This window comes from Apodemus sylvaticus, chromosome 1 (genome assembly GCF_947179515.1).
Source record: "Apodemus sylvaticus chromosome 1, mApoSyl1.1, whole genome shotgun sequence".
In the NCBI taxonomy this organism is placed as follows: domain Eukaryota; kingdom Metazoa; phylum Chordata; class Mammalia; order Rodentia; family Muridae; genus Apodemus; species Apodemus sylvaticus.
This window is the reverse complement of record NC_067472.1, coordinates 209,190,394-209,209,580: the sequence shown is the minus strand read 5'-3', so window position 1 is coordinate 209,209,580 and position 19,187 is coordinate 209,190,394. Positions and strand designations below refer to the sequence as shown.

At 43.9% G+C, this 19,187-nt stretch overlaps 1 protein-coding gene across 2 annotated transcripts; it reads left to right on the top strand.

The window, feature by feature from the left end:
- Positions 1-712: 712 nt before the first annotated feature.
- LOC127676340 (zinc finger protein 883-like) lies at positions 713-16,081 on the top strand. Of its 2 annotated transcripts, XM_052172276.1 has the most exons (4): positions 713-852; positions 1,447-1,485; positions 3,963-4,089; positions 13,769-16,081. In XM_052172276.1, exons 1-4 carry the CDS (start codon positions 826-828, stop codon positions 15,544-15,546), a joined length of 1,971 nt encoding a protein of 656 aa, XP_052028236.1. In that variant the 5' UTR covers positions 713-825; the 3' UTR covers positions 15,547-16,081. The 2 variants fall into 2 exon arrangements, with proteins under 2 accessions (XP_052028236.1, XP_052028237.1); XM_052172277.1 differs by lacking the exon at positions 1,447-1,485.
- Positions 16,082-19,187: the final 3,106 nt, after the last annotated feature.

Genomic DNA, 19,187 nt, shown 5'->3' with positions numbered 1-19,187 from the left:
TCCCTGCCTGCCTCTGCTAAATGTGGCGGATACCTGAATAGATTATGCTGTCTCTATATGGCCCTTTTGTTCTTTTCTGAAGCTTTCCCTGAGACGACATCGTTCTGCCTGGGATCTTCCCCACTGGGATCCCCAGCTGGCTGCCTTATTCATTTTTTGCTGCATATTTTCAACTCCCAATTTGATGTTTTGGTATTTCTTTTTTCATAATTATTCTTCAATTTGGCTTACTCTATATTTAACTCACTTATTCTAAATGCAGAGTGGCTTACAAAGCCTCTCAAAAGAGGTTTGAACAGATTTTCCTGTCGGGTGTTTTAACTTTCTATATTTGCGCTAAATTATCTCTATTTAAAACATGCCACAGTGTATCGAATATCTTTCCATAAGTAGCAATATATTCCTTTGCTAAGCATAGTCAGAGATTTGCCAGCATTGCGTCTGGAGTGTTTTCCTTTATGAGTATATATAGGTTCCCCCAAATAAAATCCCCACTCTTCCTTTACTGCCTAAATATTCTGAAACAAATAAAGATCCTTCTGAGGATGGATTATGGATTGATGTTGTTTCAAGCCTGAGCGATAGGAACTACATTACCCACAATGCCAAGAGCAGAGTAGCAAAAGGCTGAGCCAAAGAGGGCAGTTTCTGCCTGGGAAGGTTGACAGACATTGGGCGGGACTTCCTACTTTGTGTCCTGTCTTTGGTTTAACTTCCCATAGGTTGGTATTTGGAGGATTCTGAGCTTTAACATCGCCAAGTTAGACTAACGGTAAGAGAGCGAGCAGGCACGGGGCGACGGCCACGGAGACTGTGCAGGGCCTGATGGCGGATCTGAAGCACCTGGCTCGGGTGAGTGCTGCATGCCAGGCGCCCCTCCCCACGCGCCCTATGTTCGTGAGTCCCAGAGCCCGCTGAGCACTCGCGCCCAGCTCACATCTTTATGGAAGACTTAATCCCTGCATCCAAAACAGTGCCAAGCCCGTGGGTGGGGTCTGCATTTCTCATAACTTGTCTGATGAGGAGTGGAAGAGTGGGACCAAGAGGAGAGTGATTGATTTGTGTGGGCAACATCGTGTGTTTGGCTACTTAAACACACGGGAGCATTCCAGCCTAAAAATGGCAAGGTGAGGTGTATTACCTGGGTCCTTACGACCTAGGAGCCAGCGGGACTGAATGGAAGATAAATGTGGCCAGAGGCTATTCAAACTATTCCAAAAGATGCACAGAGCTAGAGCCGGCTGGAAGAGACTAATGCAGAGCCTCAGGAAAGTTAAACTTTCTGCAACATCCCACAGCTGGTCTGACTCATCATTATGCACTGAGGTTTAGAGATGGTTTAGATATAAAAGGTCATGAAGATCCAGGACTGGACAGGGTCCTAGGGAGGCCTGAGCCCAGGAAGCCTTACCATGGTCCATGATTCTTACAACGTTCTTCCCACAGATTTCCAGATCTACAGAAATGGGTGTGGTCTGTACACAGGTGAGTGTGGAGTATTCAGGGAATCTCACCTTTGTGCCACACTTCTTGCCTCGCGTTGGTAGTAGAATTCATTTGTGTGGGGGCTCTTAAGAGTGGAATGTAAGGTTTAACACGGAGGCATGCCCGGGTAGTCTCACACTTGAGAGGACCGAGGCACGTTCAAAGCCAGCCTGGACTACATGATGAGAACCTCAACGAGAATGAGTGACTGGTGAGCTAGCTCAGTTGGGAAAGGCACCGCTGCCAAGCCTCAAGACCTGAGTCAGTCCCCAGAACCTACATGATAAAAAGAGAACTGATTCCTGAAAATTGTCCCCTGATTTCTACTTGTACACCCATGTACATACACATACACAAACTGGGAGAAAAGGAAAGAAAGAAAGAGAGAGAGAGAGAGAGAGAGAGAGAGAGAAAGGAAGGAGGGAAGAAAGGAAGGAAGGAAGGAAGAAAGAAAAAAATGAATAAATAAATAAATACAAAAAGAGGGAGACTGAGATATTTCAAAATCCAGTAGTGGGAATGCCAGCTGTTGGCTAGTCACAGATCTAAAACTCAGGAAAATTAAGCATAGAAACATCTCAATTGCTGAAGGCTTCTGTTCCCCTACTCTGGGACATCGAGCCTCCACAGAACCAAGGGCCTCCCCTCCCACTGACGCCAAATAAGGCCATCCTCTGCTGCACATGCAGCTGGAGCCATGGGTCTCTCCATGTGTACTCTTTGGTTGGTGGTTTAGTCCCTGGGAGCTCTGGAAGGGAGAAGGGGTGTCCTAAGGCTGTTTTTTAACTCCTCTGGTCAGGTGATAGTCCTTCCTGCCTCAACCTCCTAAGTGCTTGCACAATAAGAATCTGCCATTGTGCCCCCAAAGAAAGCTGATCTTGGCAGTGCTACCATGAGCGGAACGGTAAGGACAGGAGGCATGAGTATGTCTGACGAGCAGGCCTCTAGTTGCAGATAGAGACATCATTAGCACACCTGAGTAGGTGGAGGAGCCTGTAGCAACCTTGTGGAAACATAGCTGATCTGGTGGGTGGCCAAGGCTTTCATAGGAAGCACGGCACTCAACTTTAAAAAACAAACAAAAAATCTTGGAACCACTAAGGTGCATAACACAGTTGCTAGAAATAGTGTGTATTATACACACATACACACACATCGCACCAGCATTTGGGAAGGATTCTGGAAGTGTCTGAAGAGTTGGAGAGCTCAAGGGCACCAGCGTTCATCTGGGAGGGTCAGTGTATCTGAGAACAGGGTGCCTGTAGCTAGACTTTTGGCAGTTTTGTCAGAGGAAGCCTGTGACTGTTGAAGTGGCATTAAATGCCACATGTATAAAACCAGTGTGTCGTGTCCCAAGTCGTAATGGTGGCTAACACTGGAGCAAGGAACAGAATCTGACAGCAAGGCATGAGGAGAGGATGGCAGCTGCCTCTGACACTAGGAAGCCTCAAGCATTGGGTAGCGATGAATCTTGCGTCCATATATGAAGCCTTCTGGTAAGTAATGCAGAGTCCAAGGAGATGCCTGTGGCATAGGGTGTAGACTCTGAGGTAGCTGGGGAATGAACTGAGAGAGATGTGGACTAAGAAGAAACACATAGAGATGGAAAATGTTAGCAGGCCCTGCGACTTGGATGACAGACAATTTCCTGGTTTTGTGGAGGAGCCCTAGGAAAATTGCCTGACAAAAGTCATGTCAGCTGGACTTTGAGGTCTTTATCTCTGTCAGTTAAAAGGGGTAAAGACAGGAAAGGAGCTCAGAGCAGAACAAAGTTGATTGGTAAGTTTTCCAGACTCTTCAAGTACATGGAAAGGGACATTCGACGCTGAGGACTATTATCTTTAAATGTGTTTGGAATTGTCTTGGGTTCAGGGTGTCCCACCCAGACACACACACACACTTTTGGTTAGCAGGCACTTTGTACCCCTTTTACCATTGCAGGAGGACTCCCTGCCTGGATTTGTGAGCAGAGGAGCACCTTTAATAGGACCCTTGCCTTAGGACTCGCCTTAGTGCATGAATAACTGGGCTGGTTGGGTGCCCCAGCTTCCGTTCTCGATGGTATTACAGGTACAGAGAGACCCAGCACATGCAGGGAAATGGCTATATTTCAAAGGAATCAAAACTTACCGTCTGTTACTTAGAGCAAAAAGCCATTAACAAAAAAATCAAAAACAAAAACAAGCAAAAAACAACTCACATTGTGGCTTTTATGGTCCATCTTCTCAGGTCCATGGCCTCAAAAGAAGACTTGATGGCCTTTTATTGTCAGGTCCAAATGCATAGCTATTCCTCACCCTCTGTGGGTGCAGAGGGAGTATGTGGTGATCTGGGAATAGAGTGGCAGGTGTTAGCCTCTGTGTGCTAAGCTTTTTATCATCTCAAGAGGAGAGTTGGCAAAGGAAGGACCTGTGGGTGAGTAAACTGGGAATTCTAAAGGAAGTTGGCCATTGAGTGACTTGTCCCCATCACGACAGGGCTGTGTGACCTTTGAGGACGTGGCTGTTTACTTCTCCCAGGAAGAGTGGGAGCTCCTGGATGAAGCTCAGAGGCTACTGTATCTTGATGTGATGCTGGAGAATTTGATCCTTATAACCTCACTGGGTAAGACCCTTGCACTCACCATGTGTCTTGGTGCTTATCTGTCTCTTCCTGCCAGAACCAGCTTTGCCCTTTCCAGAGCCAAACTGCAGCTCCTATTGACTCCCCTACTTTCTTGGCTGGTGTGTGGTTTTAGACGGTGAGCCTTTCTGTTCCAGCCACCACGCCTCCACTCCGCCATCATGGACCCTTATCCCTCTAGCTGAGCTGTGTGCACTGCCCTGAACACCGCTAACATTCATCAGAATGTCTAGATGGCAGAAATGCTGCAGTCCAGGTAATAGGTTTGTCTTAGGTTGCTAAGACCTATTCTACCTACCCTCACAACAGCAATGTGAAGGATGAAGAGGTTATTTAGACTCAACAGTTCCAGGTTATAGTCTAGCATGACAGAGAAGTCATAGCGGCAAGAGTTAAAGAAGACTGGTCACATCACATCAGCAGTCAAAAGCAGAGAACAATGGCTTAAAGTACAGCATCGCTCAGTTCACCCTCTCATCTGTGGTCGGTCCAGGACTCTGAGCCCAAGGAATGGTGCCACCCATAGTGGGCAGGTCTCAATTCCTATACTCAAGACATTCCCCCGTAGGTATACCAGGAGGCCCATCTCCCAGGTCATTCAAAGTTGTGCCAGGTTGACAGTTAACAATAACCATAGCTTCTGAACTGAAATTGCCCCTTCCTGGACCAGACGACCATGTTCATAACTGGAAGTCCTTTTTCTCCAAGTTCTGCCCGCTTCTACCTGTGTGTAGCAGTTGCCTCTTTCAGGAATGTCATGTGTTGTGATGGTTGGTGCTTATATGGACCATGACCTGTTTGTATAAGACCCTCTATCTAGGCTTCTTTAAAACAGTGAATGTTTTCTACCAAGCATTCATCTGCACTGTCTTTCTTCAAGGCTTGCATTATCCATTTCTTATGTAGTCGAACATCTGGGGGTGTGAGGAAAGTCCTGATTTTCTTCACAAGGTGGACATGTTGAAATGGTCTCAACAGTTGCCTGCTTCTCATGAGTAACAGCTGATACAGGGTATGACATTAGAGATGTCAGAACAAACCAAGAATCTGCAGTGTGTCTAGCAGTATTATGATGTAAGTATGTTGTGTGAAACATTTCCTGCTTGCAGTTTGAGACGTGAGCTCTCCTGTTCCAGCCACCATGTCTCTGCTCTGTCATCATGGACCCATCCCTCTGGAACTGTAATAAATCTTTCCTTCTCTAAGTTGCCTTGGTTTTATCACAGCAATGGAAAGGAACTTATACACTAACAAATAAATAAATAAATAAGTACATAAAAATAAAGTAGTTATGAGATCTAGGTCCTCCCAAGTAGGAACTGACTTCCAGTAATTCAGTTTAACCAGCAGGAGTTCAAATAGATCACACAAGTTAAAAGAATGCTCCCACTTAAGTATTTTATTAGATATATTCTTTACTTACATTTCTAATTCTGTCCCCTTTCCTGGTTCTCCCCCTTCTCACCCCCCGAAAATCCCATAACCCTTCCCCGCTCCCTGTTCACAAATCAGCCTGGTTCCTCTTCCCTGTCCTAGCATTGCCCTACACTGCAGCATCGAGCTTTCTCAGGACCAGGGGCCTCTCCTCCCTTTGATGTCCAACAAGGCCATCCTCTGATGCCTATGAGTCTGGAGCCATGGGTCCCTCCAACTCTATGGTTGATGGTTTAGTCCCTGGTAGATGGGGGTACTCGGTGGCTCATATTGTTGTTCCTCTATGGGGCTGCAAACTTCTCAGTTCCTTGGGTCCTCTCTCTAGCTCCTCCATTGGGGACCCTGTGCTCAGTACAATGGTTGGCTGAGAGTGCCCCCCTCTGTATTTGTCATGCATTGGCAGAGCCTCCCAGGTGACAGCTATATCAGACTCCTGTCACCAAGCACTTGTGGGCATCCACAATAGTGTCTGTGTTTTGTAACTATATATGGGGTGGATCTCTAGGTGGGGCAGTCTCTGGATGGCCTTTCCCTCAGACTCTGCTCCACACTTTGTCTCTGTATCTCCTCCTGTGGGTATTTTGTTCCCCCTTCTAAGAAGGACCAGAGTATCCATACTTTGTTCTTCCATATTTTTGAGATTAATTTTGTCTGTGAAATGTGTCTTGGGTATTCCAAGATTCTGGGCTAATATCCACTTATCAGTGAGGGCATACCATGTGTGTTCTTTTGGAATTGGGTTACCTCACTCAGGAGGTGACTCTAGTTCCATCCATTTGCCTAAGAATTTCATGAATTCATTGTTTTTAATAGCTGAGTAGTATTCCATTGTATAAATATACCACATTTTCTGTATCCATTCCTCTGTGGAGGGACATCTAGGATCTTTCCACTTTCTGGCTATTATAAATAAGACTGCTAGGGCCACATTGGAGCATGTCTCCTTATTACATAGCTGGAGAATCTTCTGGGTATAACAGGGTCTTCCAATAGTATGCCCAATTTTCTGAGGAACCTCCAAACTGATTTCCAGAGTGATTTTACCAGCTTACAATCCAACAAGCAATGGAGAAGTGTTCCTCTTTCTCCACATTCTCACCAGTATCTGCTGTCCCCTGAGTTTTTTGATCTTAGCCATTCTGACTAGTGTGAGGTGAAATCTCAGGGTTGTATTGATTTGCATTTCCCTGATGATTAAGGATGTTGAACATTTCTTTAGGTGCTTCTCAGCCATTCGATATTCCTCAGGTGAAAATTCTTTGTTTAGCTCTGTACCCTATTTTTAATGGGGTTATTTGGCTCTCTGGAGTCTAACTTCTTGAGTTCTTTGTATATATTGGATGTTATCCCTCTGTCAGATATAGGGTGGGTGAAGATCCTTCCCAATCTGTTGGTTGCCGTTTTGTCCTTTTGATGGTGTCCTTTGCCTTACAGAAACTTTGCAATTTCACAATTTTATGAGGTCCCATTTGTCAATTCTTGATCTTAGAGCATAAGCTATTGGTTCTCTGTTCAGGAAAAATTTCCCTATGCCCATGTCCTCAAGGTTCTTCCCCAGTTTCTTTTTCTATTAGTTTCAGTGTGTCTGGTTTTACATGGAGGTCCTTGATCCACTTGGAGTGAAGTTTAGTACATGGAGATAAGAATGGATCAATTCGCATTCTTCTGCATGCTGACCTCCAGTTGAACCTGCACCATTTGTTGAAAAGGCTATTTTTCCCCCCACTGGATAGTTTTAGCTCCTTTGTCAAAGATCAAGTGAACATAGGTGTGTGGGTTCATTTCTGGGTCTTCAGTTCTATTCCCTTGTTCTACCTGCCTGACACTGTACCAATACTATGCAGTTTTTAACATTATTGCTCTGTAGTACTGATTCCCCCAGAAGTTCTTTTACTGTTGAGAATAGTTTTAGCTATCCTGGACTTTTTGTTTTTCCAGATGAATTTAAGAATTTCTTTCTAACTCTAAGAAGAATTGAGTTGAAATTTTGATGGGGATTGCATTGAATCTGTAGATTGCTTTTGGCCAGATGGCCATTTTTACTATATTAATCCTGCCAATCCACAAGCATGGGAGATATTTACATCTTCTGAGGTCTTCTTCGATTTCTTTCTTCAGAGACTTGAAGTTCTTTTATATTGTTTTCGACTATTGTGAAGGGTATCATTTCCCTAATTTCTTTCTCAGCCTGTTTATTCTTGAGTATAGAAATGCTACTGCTTTGTTTGAGTTAATTTTTTATCCGGCTACTTTGCTGAAGTTGTTTATCAGCTATAGGAGTTCTCTGGTGGAGATTTTTGGGTCACTTAAGTGTACTGTCATATCATCTGCAAATAGTGATAATTTGACTTCTTCCATTACAATTTGTATCCCTTTGACCTGCTTATGTTGTCTAATTGCTCTAGCTAGATCTTCAAGTACTATATTGAATAGATATGGAGAGAGAGGACAGCCTTGTCTAGTCCCTGATTTTAGTGGGATTGCTTCAAATTTCTCTCCATTTAGTTTGATGTTGGCTACCGGTTTGCTGTATATTGCTTCTATTATGTTTAGGTATGGGCTTTGAATTCCTGTTCTTTCCAAGACCTTTAATATGAAAGGATGCTGAATTTTATCAAATGTTTTTCAGCATCTAATGAAATGACCATGTGGTTTTGTTCTTTGAGTTTGTTTATGTAGTGAATTAATTGATGGATTTGAGTATATTGAACCATCCCTGCATCCCTGTGCTTCTGGCCTCTCCACACTCCACACTCCTGGGTGACCACCTGCCTCCTGTGCCACCTGGATATCTAAGTATGGGTTTTTAAGTATTCTTTGGTGTCTAGGAATATTTCCCTATTCATTTCTGATTTTGTTAATTTGGGTCCTCTTTTTTGATTAGATGGTTCAAAGTGTATGATTCTATGTAGTGTTGTCTTTATTTCTGTTTCATTAGTTTCTTTCTTAGTATTTTTTGCCATCTATTAGGTTTTGGTTTGTAGTATTCTTGCTCTTCCAAATTCTTGAGTTGCCTGCATTAAGTCATTTATTCACGCGCAATTTTTACTTTTTTTTAATGTATTCACTTTCTCCATAGGACAGTTTTTAATGTGTCCCAGAGGTTTTGTTGTATTGTGTTTTTATTTTCATTTAGTTCTGGGATTTTTTTTTAATTTCTTCTTTGGCTTGCCTATGATTTAATAGTGCATTTAATCTCATTGAATTTGTACACTTAATGGAGATGTATTTACTGTCAGTTTCAGGTTTTGTTGTTTTATGGCCACATAGGACATGTGGAGTTGTCTCTTTCTACTTTTCTGAAACTGTTAAGATGATCTCTTAGACTATAGGGTATGGTCTATGTTAGAGAAGATGATCTCTTAGACTATAGGGTATAGTCTGTGTTAGAGAAGCTGTCACGGATTGCTGAGTAGAATGTGTACATTTTGTATTTGGAAAAATATCTTATAGATATATATTAGTCCCTTTGATGTATAATCTCACTTAATGCTGATGTTTCTCTGTTGGTTTTTTTAACCCATATAACTTATCTACGGAGACCGTAGGCGACTGAAACTGCCTACAATTAGTGGGTGGGTGCTTATCTGTGTCTTTCATTCTAGTAATTCACTTCCCAAGAAATGGTGTATACCAGAGTTTGCTACATATATGTTTAGGATAGTAATGGCTTCCTGGTTAATTGTTCCCTAGATTAAAATAAAGTGTCCTTCTTTATAACTTTAGGTTAGTTTTAGTTTGGAATCTGTCAGATAGAGGCAAGTGGATTTCTGAGTTCGAAGCCAGCCTGGTCTACAGAGTAAGTTCTGGGACAGCCAGGACTACACAGAGAAAACCTGTGTCAAAAAAAAAAAACAAAAAACAAAAAACAAAAAACAAAACAAAACAAAACAAAAAAAACAAAAACAAAAAAAAAGATTTCACATATGGAATCTGTCAGATATTTCTATAGCAACACCTTCTTGCTTCCCTGTCCTGTTTAACTGGAGTATGTTTTCCCAACCTTTCTCTTGAAGGTACCTATCTTTAAAAACTGAGATGACTTCATTGTAGATGACAAAAAGATGATTTTTTGTTGTTGTTGTTGTTGTTGTTATTGTTGTTTTGCTCTGTTCAGCCAGCCTTTTGATTGGAGAACTGAAGTCATTAATATTTAAAGTTTTTGAAAGCTGTGCATTGATTGAAGTCATTGCATCTCTATTTGCAGTCCGTGTCTCTTGACAATGATTTTTCCACTTTCCATTCTAAAGTATTGCGTTTTATATTCTGTTCAGGGGTAATCTGCTGGAAGTGAATTCTTTTAGCCTGTTTGTATTATGGACAGTCTTTCTTTATCCTTCAAGCATGGAAGATAGTTTTGCTCGACACAGTCATCCAGACTGGCTGTCATGGACTTTTAGAATTTGGAGTACATTGCTCTGAGCTGTTCTGGCTTTTGCAGTTTCCACTGAGAAATTAGCTTTTCCTTCGTATGTGACTTTGTGTGTTTGCGCATAGCTTTCACTCGCCTTTCTTTGTACTACATATTAAATGTTTTAACTATTAAATGTCACGGGAAGGTTCTTTTCAGGGTGTGTCCATTTGGCGTTCTGTGTGTGTTTTCTATCTCTATGACTGTGTCTTTCCTGAGTTTAGGGAAGTTTCTCTATGGTATTGTTGAAGGTCCTGAGTTTGGGAAAGTCTCTCTATGGTATTATTGAAGGTCCTGAGTTTGGGAAAGTCTCTCTATGGTATTATTGAAGGTCCTGAGTTTGGGAAAGTTTCTCTATGGTATTGTTGAAGGTCCTGAGTTTGGGAAAGTCTCTCTATGGTATTATTGAAGGTCCTGAGTTTGGGAAAGTCTCTCTATGGTATTATTGAAGGTCCTGAGTTTGGGAAAGTCTCTCTATGGTATTATTGAAGGTCCTGAGTTTGGGAAAGTCTCTCTATGGTATTATTGAAGGTCCTGAGTTTGGGAAAGTCTCTCTATGGTATTATTGAAGGTCCTGAGTTTAGGAAAGTTTCTCTATGGTATTATTGAAGGTCCTGAGTTTGGGAAAGTCTCTCTATGGTATTATTGAAGGTCCTGAGTTTGGGAAAGTCTCTCTATGGTATTATTGAAGGTCCTGAGTTTAGGAAAGTTTCTCTATGGTATTATTGAAGGTCCTGAGTTTAGGAAAGTTTCTCTATGGTATTATTGAAGGTCCTGAGTTTGGGAAAGTCTCTCTATGGTATTATTGAAGGTCCTAGCTATACCTTTGACTAGGAATTCCTTTCTCTCATCTATGTCTAAAATTCAAAGACTGGCTCTTCTCATAGTATTCCAAAGTTTCTGCATGTCCCTTCCCCAGGCTTTAATTTTTCTCCATAATCTTTATTTGTGTGGTCTAACTATTCTACTTCAAGGCTTGATATTCTGGCTTCTACTTCATCTGTTCTATTTATAAAGCTTTCCACTGAGTTGTCTAGTTGAGTTATCTTTACGACCTGATATTCTGTCTTATAAAAGCCTTATAAATAGAGCAGATGTGTGCCTGGGCATGTGGACTTACTTCTTTACTGTGTGTCTGATGCGGGATATTCTATTCTGCCTTAGACTGGGCCAGTAGATTATCTATGTGAGTCACTTTACTGGGCCAGGTAAAGCTAGTGAGTGCATGAGCTGCTTGGTCCTAGGCCAGGCAGAGCCAACATGAGGAGAGCCTCGATCTGGAGCTAAGCCAGTGGAGATGAATCTTCTTTTAAAGTATACATTTATATATGTGCATGTGTGTACACGTATAACCATAGTATTTTTACTACCATCTTTTTTCTTTTTAATATTGTCATTTTCTATGTATCTCTGTTTGTATTTCTGTTTGTTAAATTTGAGCTTCTAGCTTCTTGAACCTTTGGTTTCTTTAGTTTCCATTTTGTGTGTGTGTGTATCACATGATAAACATGGGAGGTATGGAAGGGCTACAGTCTGCCCCCTTTGGGCTGATGCCTGATCGGTGAGCTCCTCGTGGTAGGAATAGTCTGGTATAAAACCATGAGCTCTCTTTCTAAGATGTTCTGCTTACCAGACTGTTCTTGGACTCTCCATCTGGGAGAACAGTGATAACTTTAGTTTTATTTTCTGAATTCTTTGTTTTGTGATTCACTTAGTAGGCATGTCAGCTAGGGGCCTATTACCCACTTTATCACCATCTATAAAGGTAGAGAATGTGTTATGAAGTCAGTGGAGAAGGCCACTGGGGCTCAGTATCCAACTTTCAGCGTTCCATGTTACCTTCACTGCCTGCCCGTTCAGTGTCAACCTCGGTCATTTCAAATTATGCGGAGGGACACCTCAGTCTGTTTCTTCTGGAGATTTCTTCTCCCATCAGCCAGCCAACAGCCCTGAGGATTCCTGCAGCTACACCATCCTACTCTTACTGTATGGTCCCCAGGACCAAACAGATCCAGAGACACACAAGCTGCCTGCAGTCCTTAGGCCCAGAGATACATGAAGATTACACTGCTCCGTACACCAGGCAGTAACCACAGAGTAGTTCAGGGAACAGCCTCTGCTCCACCATTCCAGTGCCCGATGGCTGCTGCACTTTCCTTAATGCACACCATGAGTTTTAATTTCTGGAAATGACTGAATGGCAGCACGGGGAGGTGAATGCTCTTGAAAACGGGACTTATTTCCGAAATGTATGAGAGAAGGATATTGACGCATCATTCCGGGTGGCATGAGTAGCCAGCAGGTGCTGAGGATGAGGGTGTAAGAAAGAAATTAATCAAAAGGAAGGGAACATGTGCATGCGAGCAGGCCAGAAGAGAGAATTGCATCTGCTAGAGCCGGAGATCTAGATGCTGTGGATGATGGGAACCAAATGTGGGTCTTCTGGTGTTAACCACGGAGACATCTCTCCATCCCTGGATGTGGCCTCTCACCTAGAATATGACCAGAATAGATAAGGTGGAGGAGTCTGCTCTTGCAAACATGGTTTGCAGTGTGGGATCTGGACTAGTCTAACAGCAACCAAACTGCATGTTCTCAGTTAAGTTTTATGCCGTCTATCAAGAGTTAGCCTCCCTTCCCATGCTATGAAGGAATAAAAAGGTTAGGAGGGAGACAGAGGGGGAGAAAGACAGGGAGGGAGGGAGGGGGAGGGGGAGAGAGGAAGGGAGGAAGGAAGGAAGGAAGGAAGGAAGGAAGGAAGGAAGGAAGGAAGGAAGGAAGGAAGGAAGGGAGAGAGGGAGGGAGGGAGAGAGAGAGGGAAGAAGGGAGGGGAGAAGGAAGGAAAGAGGGCTAGAGAAATGGCCCTCTGGTTCAGACCACTTGCTGCTCCTGCCTAGAGCCAGTTTTATCCCAGCTCCCACGTCGAGCAGCCCACAGTTTATAAGGCGGCTCCAGGAGGTTTGATGCCCCCTCTAGCTTCTGTGTGTGTGCAAATAGACACAGACTCACTTTGTGCACAATATATAGAAATAAAAAAATAAGGCGCTGGGGAGGTGGCTCAGCAGTTAGGAACAGTGGCTCTCCTTCTGAAGGACCTGAGTTCAATCCCCAGCACCCAGATAGCAGCTCACAACCATCTCTAACTCCAGTTCCAGGGGACATGACACCCTTGCACAGGCTCACATGCAGACAAAGCACCAGTGCAAGTAAAACAAATAAATATTTTTTTATTTTTAAAAAGAAATACAAAAATAATTTTTTTTAAGAAAAAATGGAGGGACCTAAGGAGGTAGACACTGGAGAAATGTTTCCAATTTTCAACTACATGGTGCCTGGAAAGGAAGGCCTGGCTATCTGCCCTGTAGTCTCCTCTTCTATAGAACATTTAAATGAACATTTAAATTCCTGGTTTTGGTTTTGTTTTTTGTTTTTTTTCACCAACCATAGAAATGAAACCCACCTGTACATAGTTAGATATAAACAAATGGCCGAACCCAAGCCAGTCTCTCAGACAGAAATCTGCCGGACAAGTAGATTTGCTCTGAGAGATTTAATTGGTTTATGTCTTTTTTTTTTTTCCTTTCAAGTTGACACGACTTATGTCTTTGCAATAAAAACAGCTAAAATCTTAGGCAAATTTTTTCTCTTACAACCTACAAATCATAAGATGATCCAAAAAGAAAACTAAACTTATAATATTTTTAAAAAAACTAGTCTCTGCTGCTCATGGTGTTCAAAAGGGAAATGAAGTTAAAACATAATTGCCGATTCCAAGCGCAGTTAATGTGCTTCTTACTAGATTCTCTGTCCTTTCAGTTTATTGGCTTGAAGCGGAGGCTGAAGAAAAAACCTGTGCACAGACTGAAGCACCACAGATCAGTACTCCACAGGAAGACCTACCCGCACAGAAGCCTCATCCCTCTGACATCTGTATCACCGTGCTGAAAGCTATCCTACGTCTGAATGACCTCTCTGGGCAGAAAGCGCATCTGACTGAGGTGTGTGCAACCCTCCTGGACCAGAAGCACCCCAGAGCCAAGAACTGGTTAGAGAGACATGTGGACTCCCTTGGGAAGATCTATACAATCAACGTAGCAGGGAATCCTTCCATCTGTAATAAGACTGTGGAGAAATTCCCGTCAGCATGGAATCTTCTCCAACCCAAGGCCATTCCCAACGGTGAGAAACAAAATAAGATGAAGTGTGGAAAGGCTTTTCACAGCAATAAAAATAATTCGAAGTCAGATAAACATAAGATGTCTTCCGGCCCCCAACCCGGGCTTCATGAATGCCCAAGAGTTTGCCATGAAAGAGGGGTATTTGAATCTGACAGTTGTGAACAAGACATAAGCAAGGACTCTGTTGCTCCGCCCCAGGTGGACCACCCTGAAACCCGATCATACAAGTGTCACGACTGTGGAAAGTGGTTTGGTCAGAAAGCCACACTTAGAATACACCAGAGACGCCATACCGGAGAAAAACCGTACAAGTGTGGTGAGTGTGGAAAGTCTTTTTGTCAAAGCTCTAACCTAAGCGAACACTGCAGAGTTCACAGTGGAGAAAAACCGTTTGAGTGCCTGGACTGTGGTAAAGCCTTCGGGTGCCATTCTAATCTTCTGCGGCACCAGAGGACGCACACGGGAGAATGGCCACATGAATGTGGTCACTGTGGGAGGCTGTTTAGGCAGATTGTCAACCTGATCACACACCAGAGGACTCACACTGCAGAGAAGCCGTATGGATGTGCACAGTGTGGGAAGTCTTTTAGTCACAAAGCCACTCTTACTGTACACCAGAGAGTTCACACTGGAGAGAAGCCCTATCACTGCGAGGCTTGTGGGAAATCCTTCAGCCAAAGTGCCAACCTTATTAAGCACTCCAAAATTCACACTGGAGAGAAGCCGTATGAGTGTGGGGAATGCGGTCTGCGCTTTCGCCAGAGAGCAACTCTCATGAAACACCAGAGAACGCACAGTTCAGAGGGGCCTTACGAATGTCGAGAGTGTGGTAAGTTCTTCAAACAATACTTCTACCTCATTGAACACCGTAGGATTCACACCACAACAGAGTTTTACGAGTGTGAACAGTGCGGGAAATCTTACACTCAAAACGCCACCCTTCGCCGACACCAGCGAGTGCACGCGGGAGAGAGTCCTTACAAGTGTGAGGAGTGCGGAAAAGCCTTTGAGTACAGATCCAGACTCAATCGGCATCAGCGAACTCACACTGGTGAAAGGCCTTATGAGTGTGCCAAATGTGGGAAATTCTTCAGGGAAAGCTACAACCTTGCTGAACACCAGAAAATCCACACTAAAGCCAAGCCTTACCGTTGTGAGCAGTGTGGGAAGTCCTGCAGCCGGAGAGCCGACTTGGTTAAACACCAGCGCGTTCACACCGGCGAAAGGCCTTACACGTGCAGGGAGTGTGGGAAGACCTTCAGCCGCACCACCAACCTGGTTCAGCACAGGAGAGTTCACACCGGGGAACGGCCCTACAAGTGTGACCGGTGCGCCAAGTCCTTCAGCCAGGTGTCCACCCTCATTCGCCACCAGCAACTTCACACTGGAGAAAAACCGCATAGATGCAGCAAATGAAGGACAGCCTGTACAACGCCCTAGGGAAAGAAGCGGTTCTTCCGCCACAGCTCTCCCCCAACCCTGGAAAGCACCCTGCAAGGATGTCGCACTGCTGTTCACCATAAGAACCTAGACAGCCTCAGAGTTCTAGGCCATGTGACTTGAGCTAGGCTGCGCGTTCCAGACAGTCTGTTTCCTTGTCAGAACTAAATACCTGCCGTAATGTCTCAGAAACTGTCACTCTCTGCCGCCCTGCACTGAGTGCATGTCCCTCCCACCTGCCCACACCCCCCCTTCCCTAAGGAAGCCTCACCTTCCCTCCCGTGCCTTACAAATGACCTTGATCCCTGTTTCCCGATGAATGCTGAATGCGTCTGGCTCTGCGTTTTGCCCAGAAGAACCTGGGCTGGGATTGATTGGCTGGAGGCTCCAACAAGGGACATCTTCTCAAGTCCCACATGGCTCATGTGGCTGGTTACATGCTCCAAATCACCAGCCAGGAACTTCCTGCCGTGTGAATGTGCAAGAATAAAAGGCCTCGTGGGCTTTCTTCCCCACGTATCAAGAGTTTCAATTCACAGCCTTGGGTGGGCAGAATACTGCCAAAGTTGCTGTTTTGTTTGTTTTAATTATTTATTTACATTCTAGCCTTTGCCCCCTGCCCCCCTCCCACAGTTCCTCAGCCCACTCCCCTCCCCCTCCCCTCCAAGAGGGTGCTTCCCCCCAACTAGGCCTCCCCTCCCCTTCCCTGAGGTCTTAAGTCTCTCAAGGATTAGACACATCCTCTCCCACTGAGTCCTGACCAGGCGGTTCTCTGCTATATATGTGCCAGGGGACCTCGGACCACCCTCTGTATGCTGCCTGGTTGGTGGGCCCTCTTTATATAGAAAGTGGAACGAGTTTTGGTTTGTTTTTTTTTTTTTAACATTTATTTTATGTACATGTGTGCTCTGTCTTCGTGCACACCGCAAAAAGAAATCAGACTCCATTACAGATGGTTGTGAGCCACCTTGTGGTTGCTGGGAATTGAACTGTGGACGTCTGGAGCTCTTCTTTGGTAAGTCATCCGCCTTCCCTAGGACAGTTCCCTGAGGCTGCCTGCGCAGTCCACACCTCGTAGGCACTGTCCCGGGAAGGAGGAGCTCTCCAGAACCTTTAGCAGAGCAACACCGGTGATCAGCCCTGCCTTTATGCCTCGGTGCCTGCTTGTTGTTTGCTGCTGAGAGGAAGGTTTTTTGTTTTTATTTAGACCACAGATTACCCTGAAGGTGAGGTCAGTTGTTGGAACTGCAACATTTAGTGCTCTTAGAATAGCTTAAATTTATCCCTTTGTTCCCACGTGGTCTGACCTGATGCCCAAGATGGTTGAAGAGAACCTTTCACTGAGTTTCATAGAACCAAGTCCGCAATTCCATATGTCACTTGTAAAACTAGTGGAACCAAATAGGAACAATAACTGGTACATTAAATCAGGCTTTGATAGTTAACAGGTCGGGTTTTATATGAGAGCATGACCTGGGGATTACTCTGGAGACCATAGATGTTGCATTCTGGAAAATAATTTGCCTATATCTTATGTCCTGAAATCTTAACAGTCTGAATTCAGGGTGTGACTTATACTCAGATTTACAGAGAGAAGCATCAACCAAAAGCAGATCAGGAAGATTCAAAAGTATGCAGTTTTGCCAGGAACAAAATGTGTTGGAATTACAAACAAAAAAGCCAAGGTTACTAATGGAGACCACACTGTTAAGTAAGCACTTTGTACTAGGGGCATAGAAAAAAAAAATACCTAGAAAATACATAGAAAAAAATAGCAGTTAAGGACACGAGCTATTCTTCCAGAGATCCTGAGTTTGATTCCCAGCACCCACGTGGTGGCTCACAACCATTTATAAAGGGATTTGATGCCCTCTTCTGGATGTTGGTGTATGTACAGACAGAGTACTCTTACATTTAAAAAATAGTAATACATAAAAAAACTTTTTTAGTTTGTTTAAAAAAGTTGCTTGTGGAAATTCTTTCCTGGGTCCAGTCACCCCTCTGTAGACCACGTCAGCCACTGATGGGTGAGCCTTTGTCTCTGCTTCAGCTGGCAGTGTTTGTAGCACTAACACGGTTACAGGCAGGCAGACTGGGAGTGACAGTCTGTAGAGGGTCCACCAATGCAAGGCATAGCCTGAGGTGCTACGTGGTTTGTGACAAGGCCTTAGGGTAGGCAGACTCAAGCCTGTTAGGTCTCAGGTGATAGCAGCATGGGGTCCTGATCCGGAAGCGGTCCTACAGAATTTATTTTTTCCATATTGTTTGTTGCTCTCCTTGGTTTCCATGCCTCCCTTCTGTAGTCCAGGTCTTCTCTTATGAAAGAGGTATGTTTACTCTGTGCCCTGTTATTTTGGATGTACAAAACCCCCTTTGTGGTTTTGCTTTGCTCAGCTTAGAGTATAACCTTTGGTCACATAAGAAACGAGCCTCTGGACAGTATCGAAACTGTTAAGACGCAGACTGTTGAGATTGGGCGAAATGCATGTTTTTGCATCATGAGACAGCTGTGAGCCCTTGGGAGCCAGGAAGGGAATTTTATGGTTTGAATCTGAATTGCCTCTCATGTTTTAAAAACCTTGCTACAATGGCAATCGGTGGAATCTTTGGAGTTGCAGCACAGTTAAGCGGGAGTTGGTGGTTAAGAGCAGGTCTTTTGAAGGTTAAGCCCAACCCCTAGTTCAGCAATTCTCAGCCCCTTTGGCAGTCACATAATTTACACTACAATTCAGAATAGTAGCAAAAGTATTGTTATGAAGTCACAACAAAATAGTTTTATGGTTAGAGGTCACCACAACATGAGGTACATATTAAAGGGTCACGGCTTTAGGAAGGTTGAGGACTAAACCCCCAGTTTCTGCTGCCAGTCTGCTTAGCATCGTGTTGTGAGCAGCTGTGCCGTGTGTCCCTGTTTGTTGCCTTGAGCTAAGCTGGATCCCACCCCCACCCCACCCCAACCCACCCCCATATCCTCCAGTTTGATAGACTGAAACCCTTTGAAACTGAACCAATATAGGTCATTCCTTTGGTTATGCAAAACACACCGATGTATAGCAGATGTGCATTTGTGTGTACGTGTCGTGTGGTATATGCATTGAACAGGTTATAAATCCTTAAAACTATCAAGATTTCAATAATGTTTCTATCCAGAATTTTCCTTCTCTTGTATAATGTTTTCCATGGGGTGTTAGGTATCTGGTGACTTGCTTACTTTCAAAATTGTCTAATTTGTAGCTTTTAGAATTTTATTTGAAAGGAATCAGAAAGTGCTTGCCCATTTTCTAATTATTTCCACATTGGATAATTGGCTCATTACTGTTGCCTATATGAGCACATCATTATTTTTTTAAAAATTCTTAATTGACTCTTTTTTTCTATTATTTGAATCATAGATACATGTGAGACTTTTTAATTAATTTTTTACACTCCACATTTTATTTCCCTCCACCCCATCCACCCTCCAACTGTTCCACATCCCATATCTTCTCCCCACGCCCCACCCCCGTCTCCATGTGGATGTCCCCAGCCCCCACCCCACCTGACCTCTAAATACCGGGGACCTCCAGTCTCTTGAGTGTTAGGTGCATCATCTCTGAATGAACACAGACCCGGCAGTC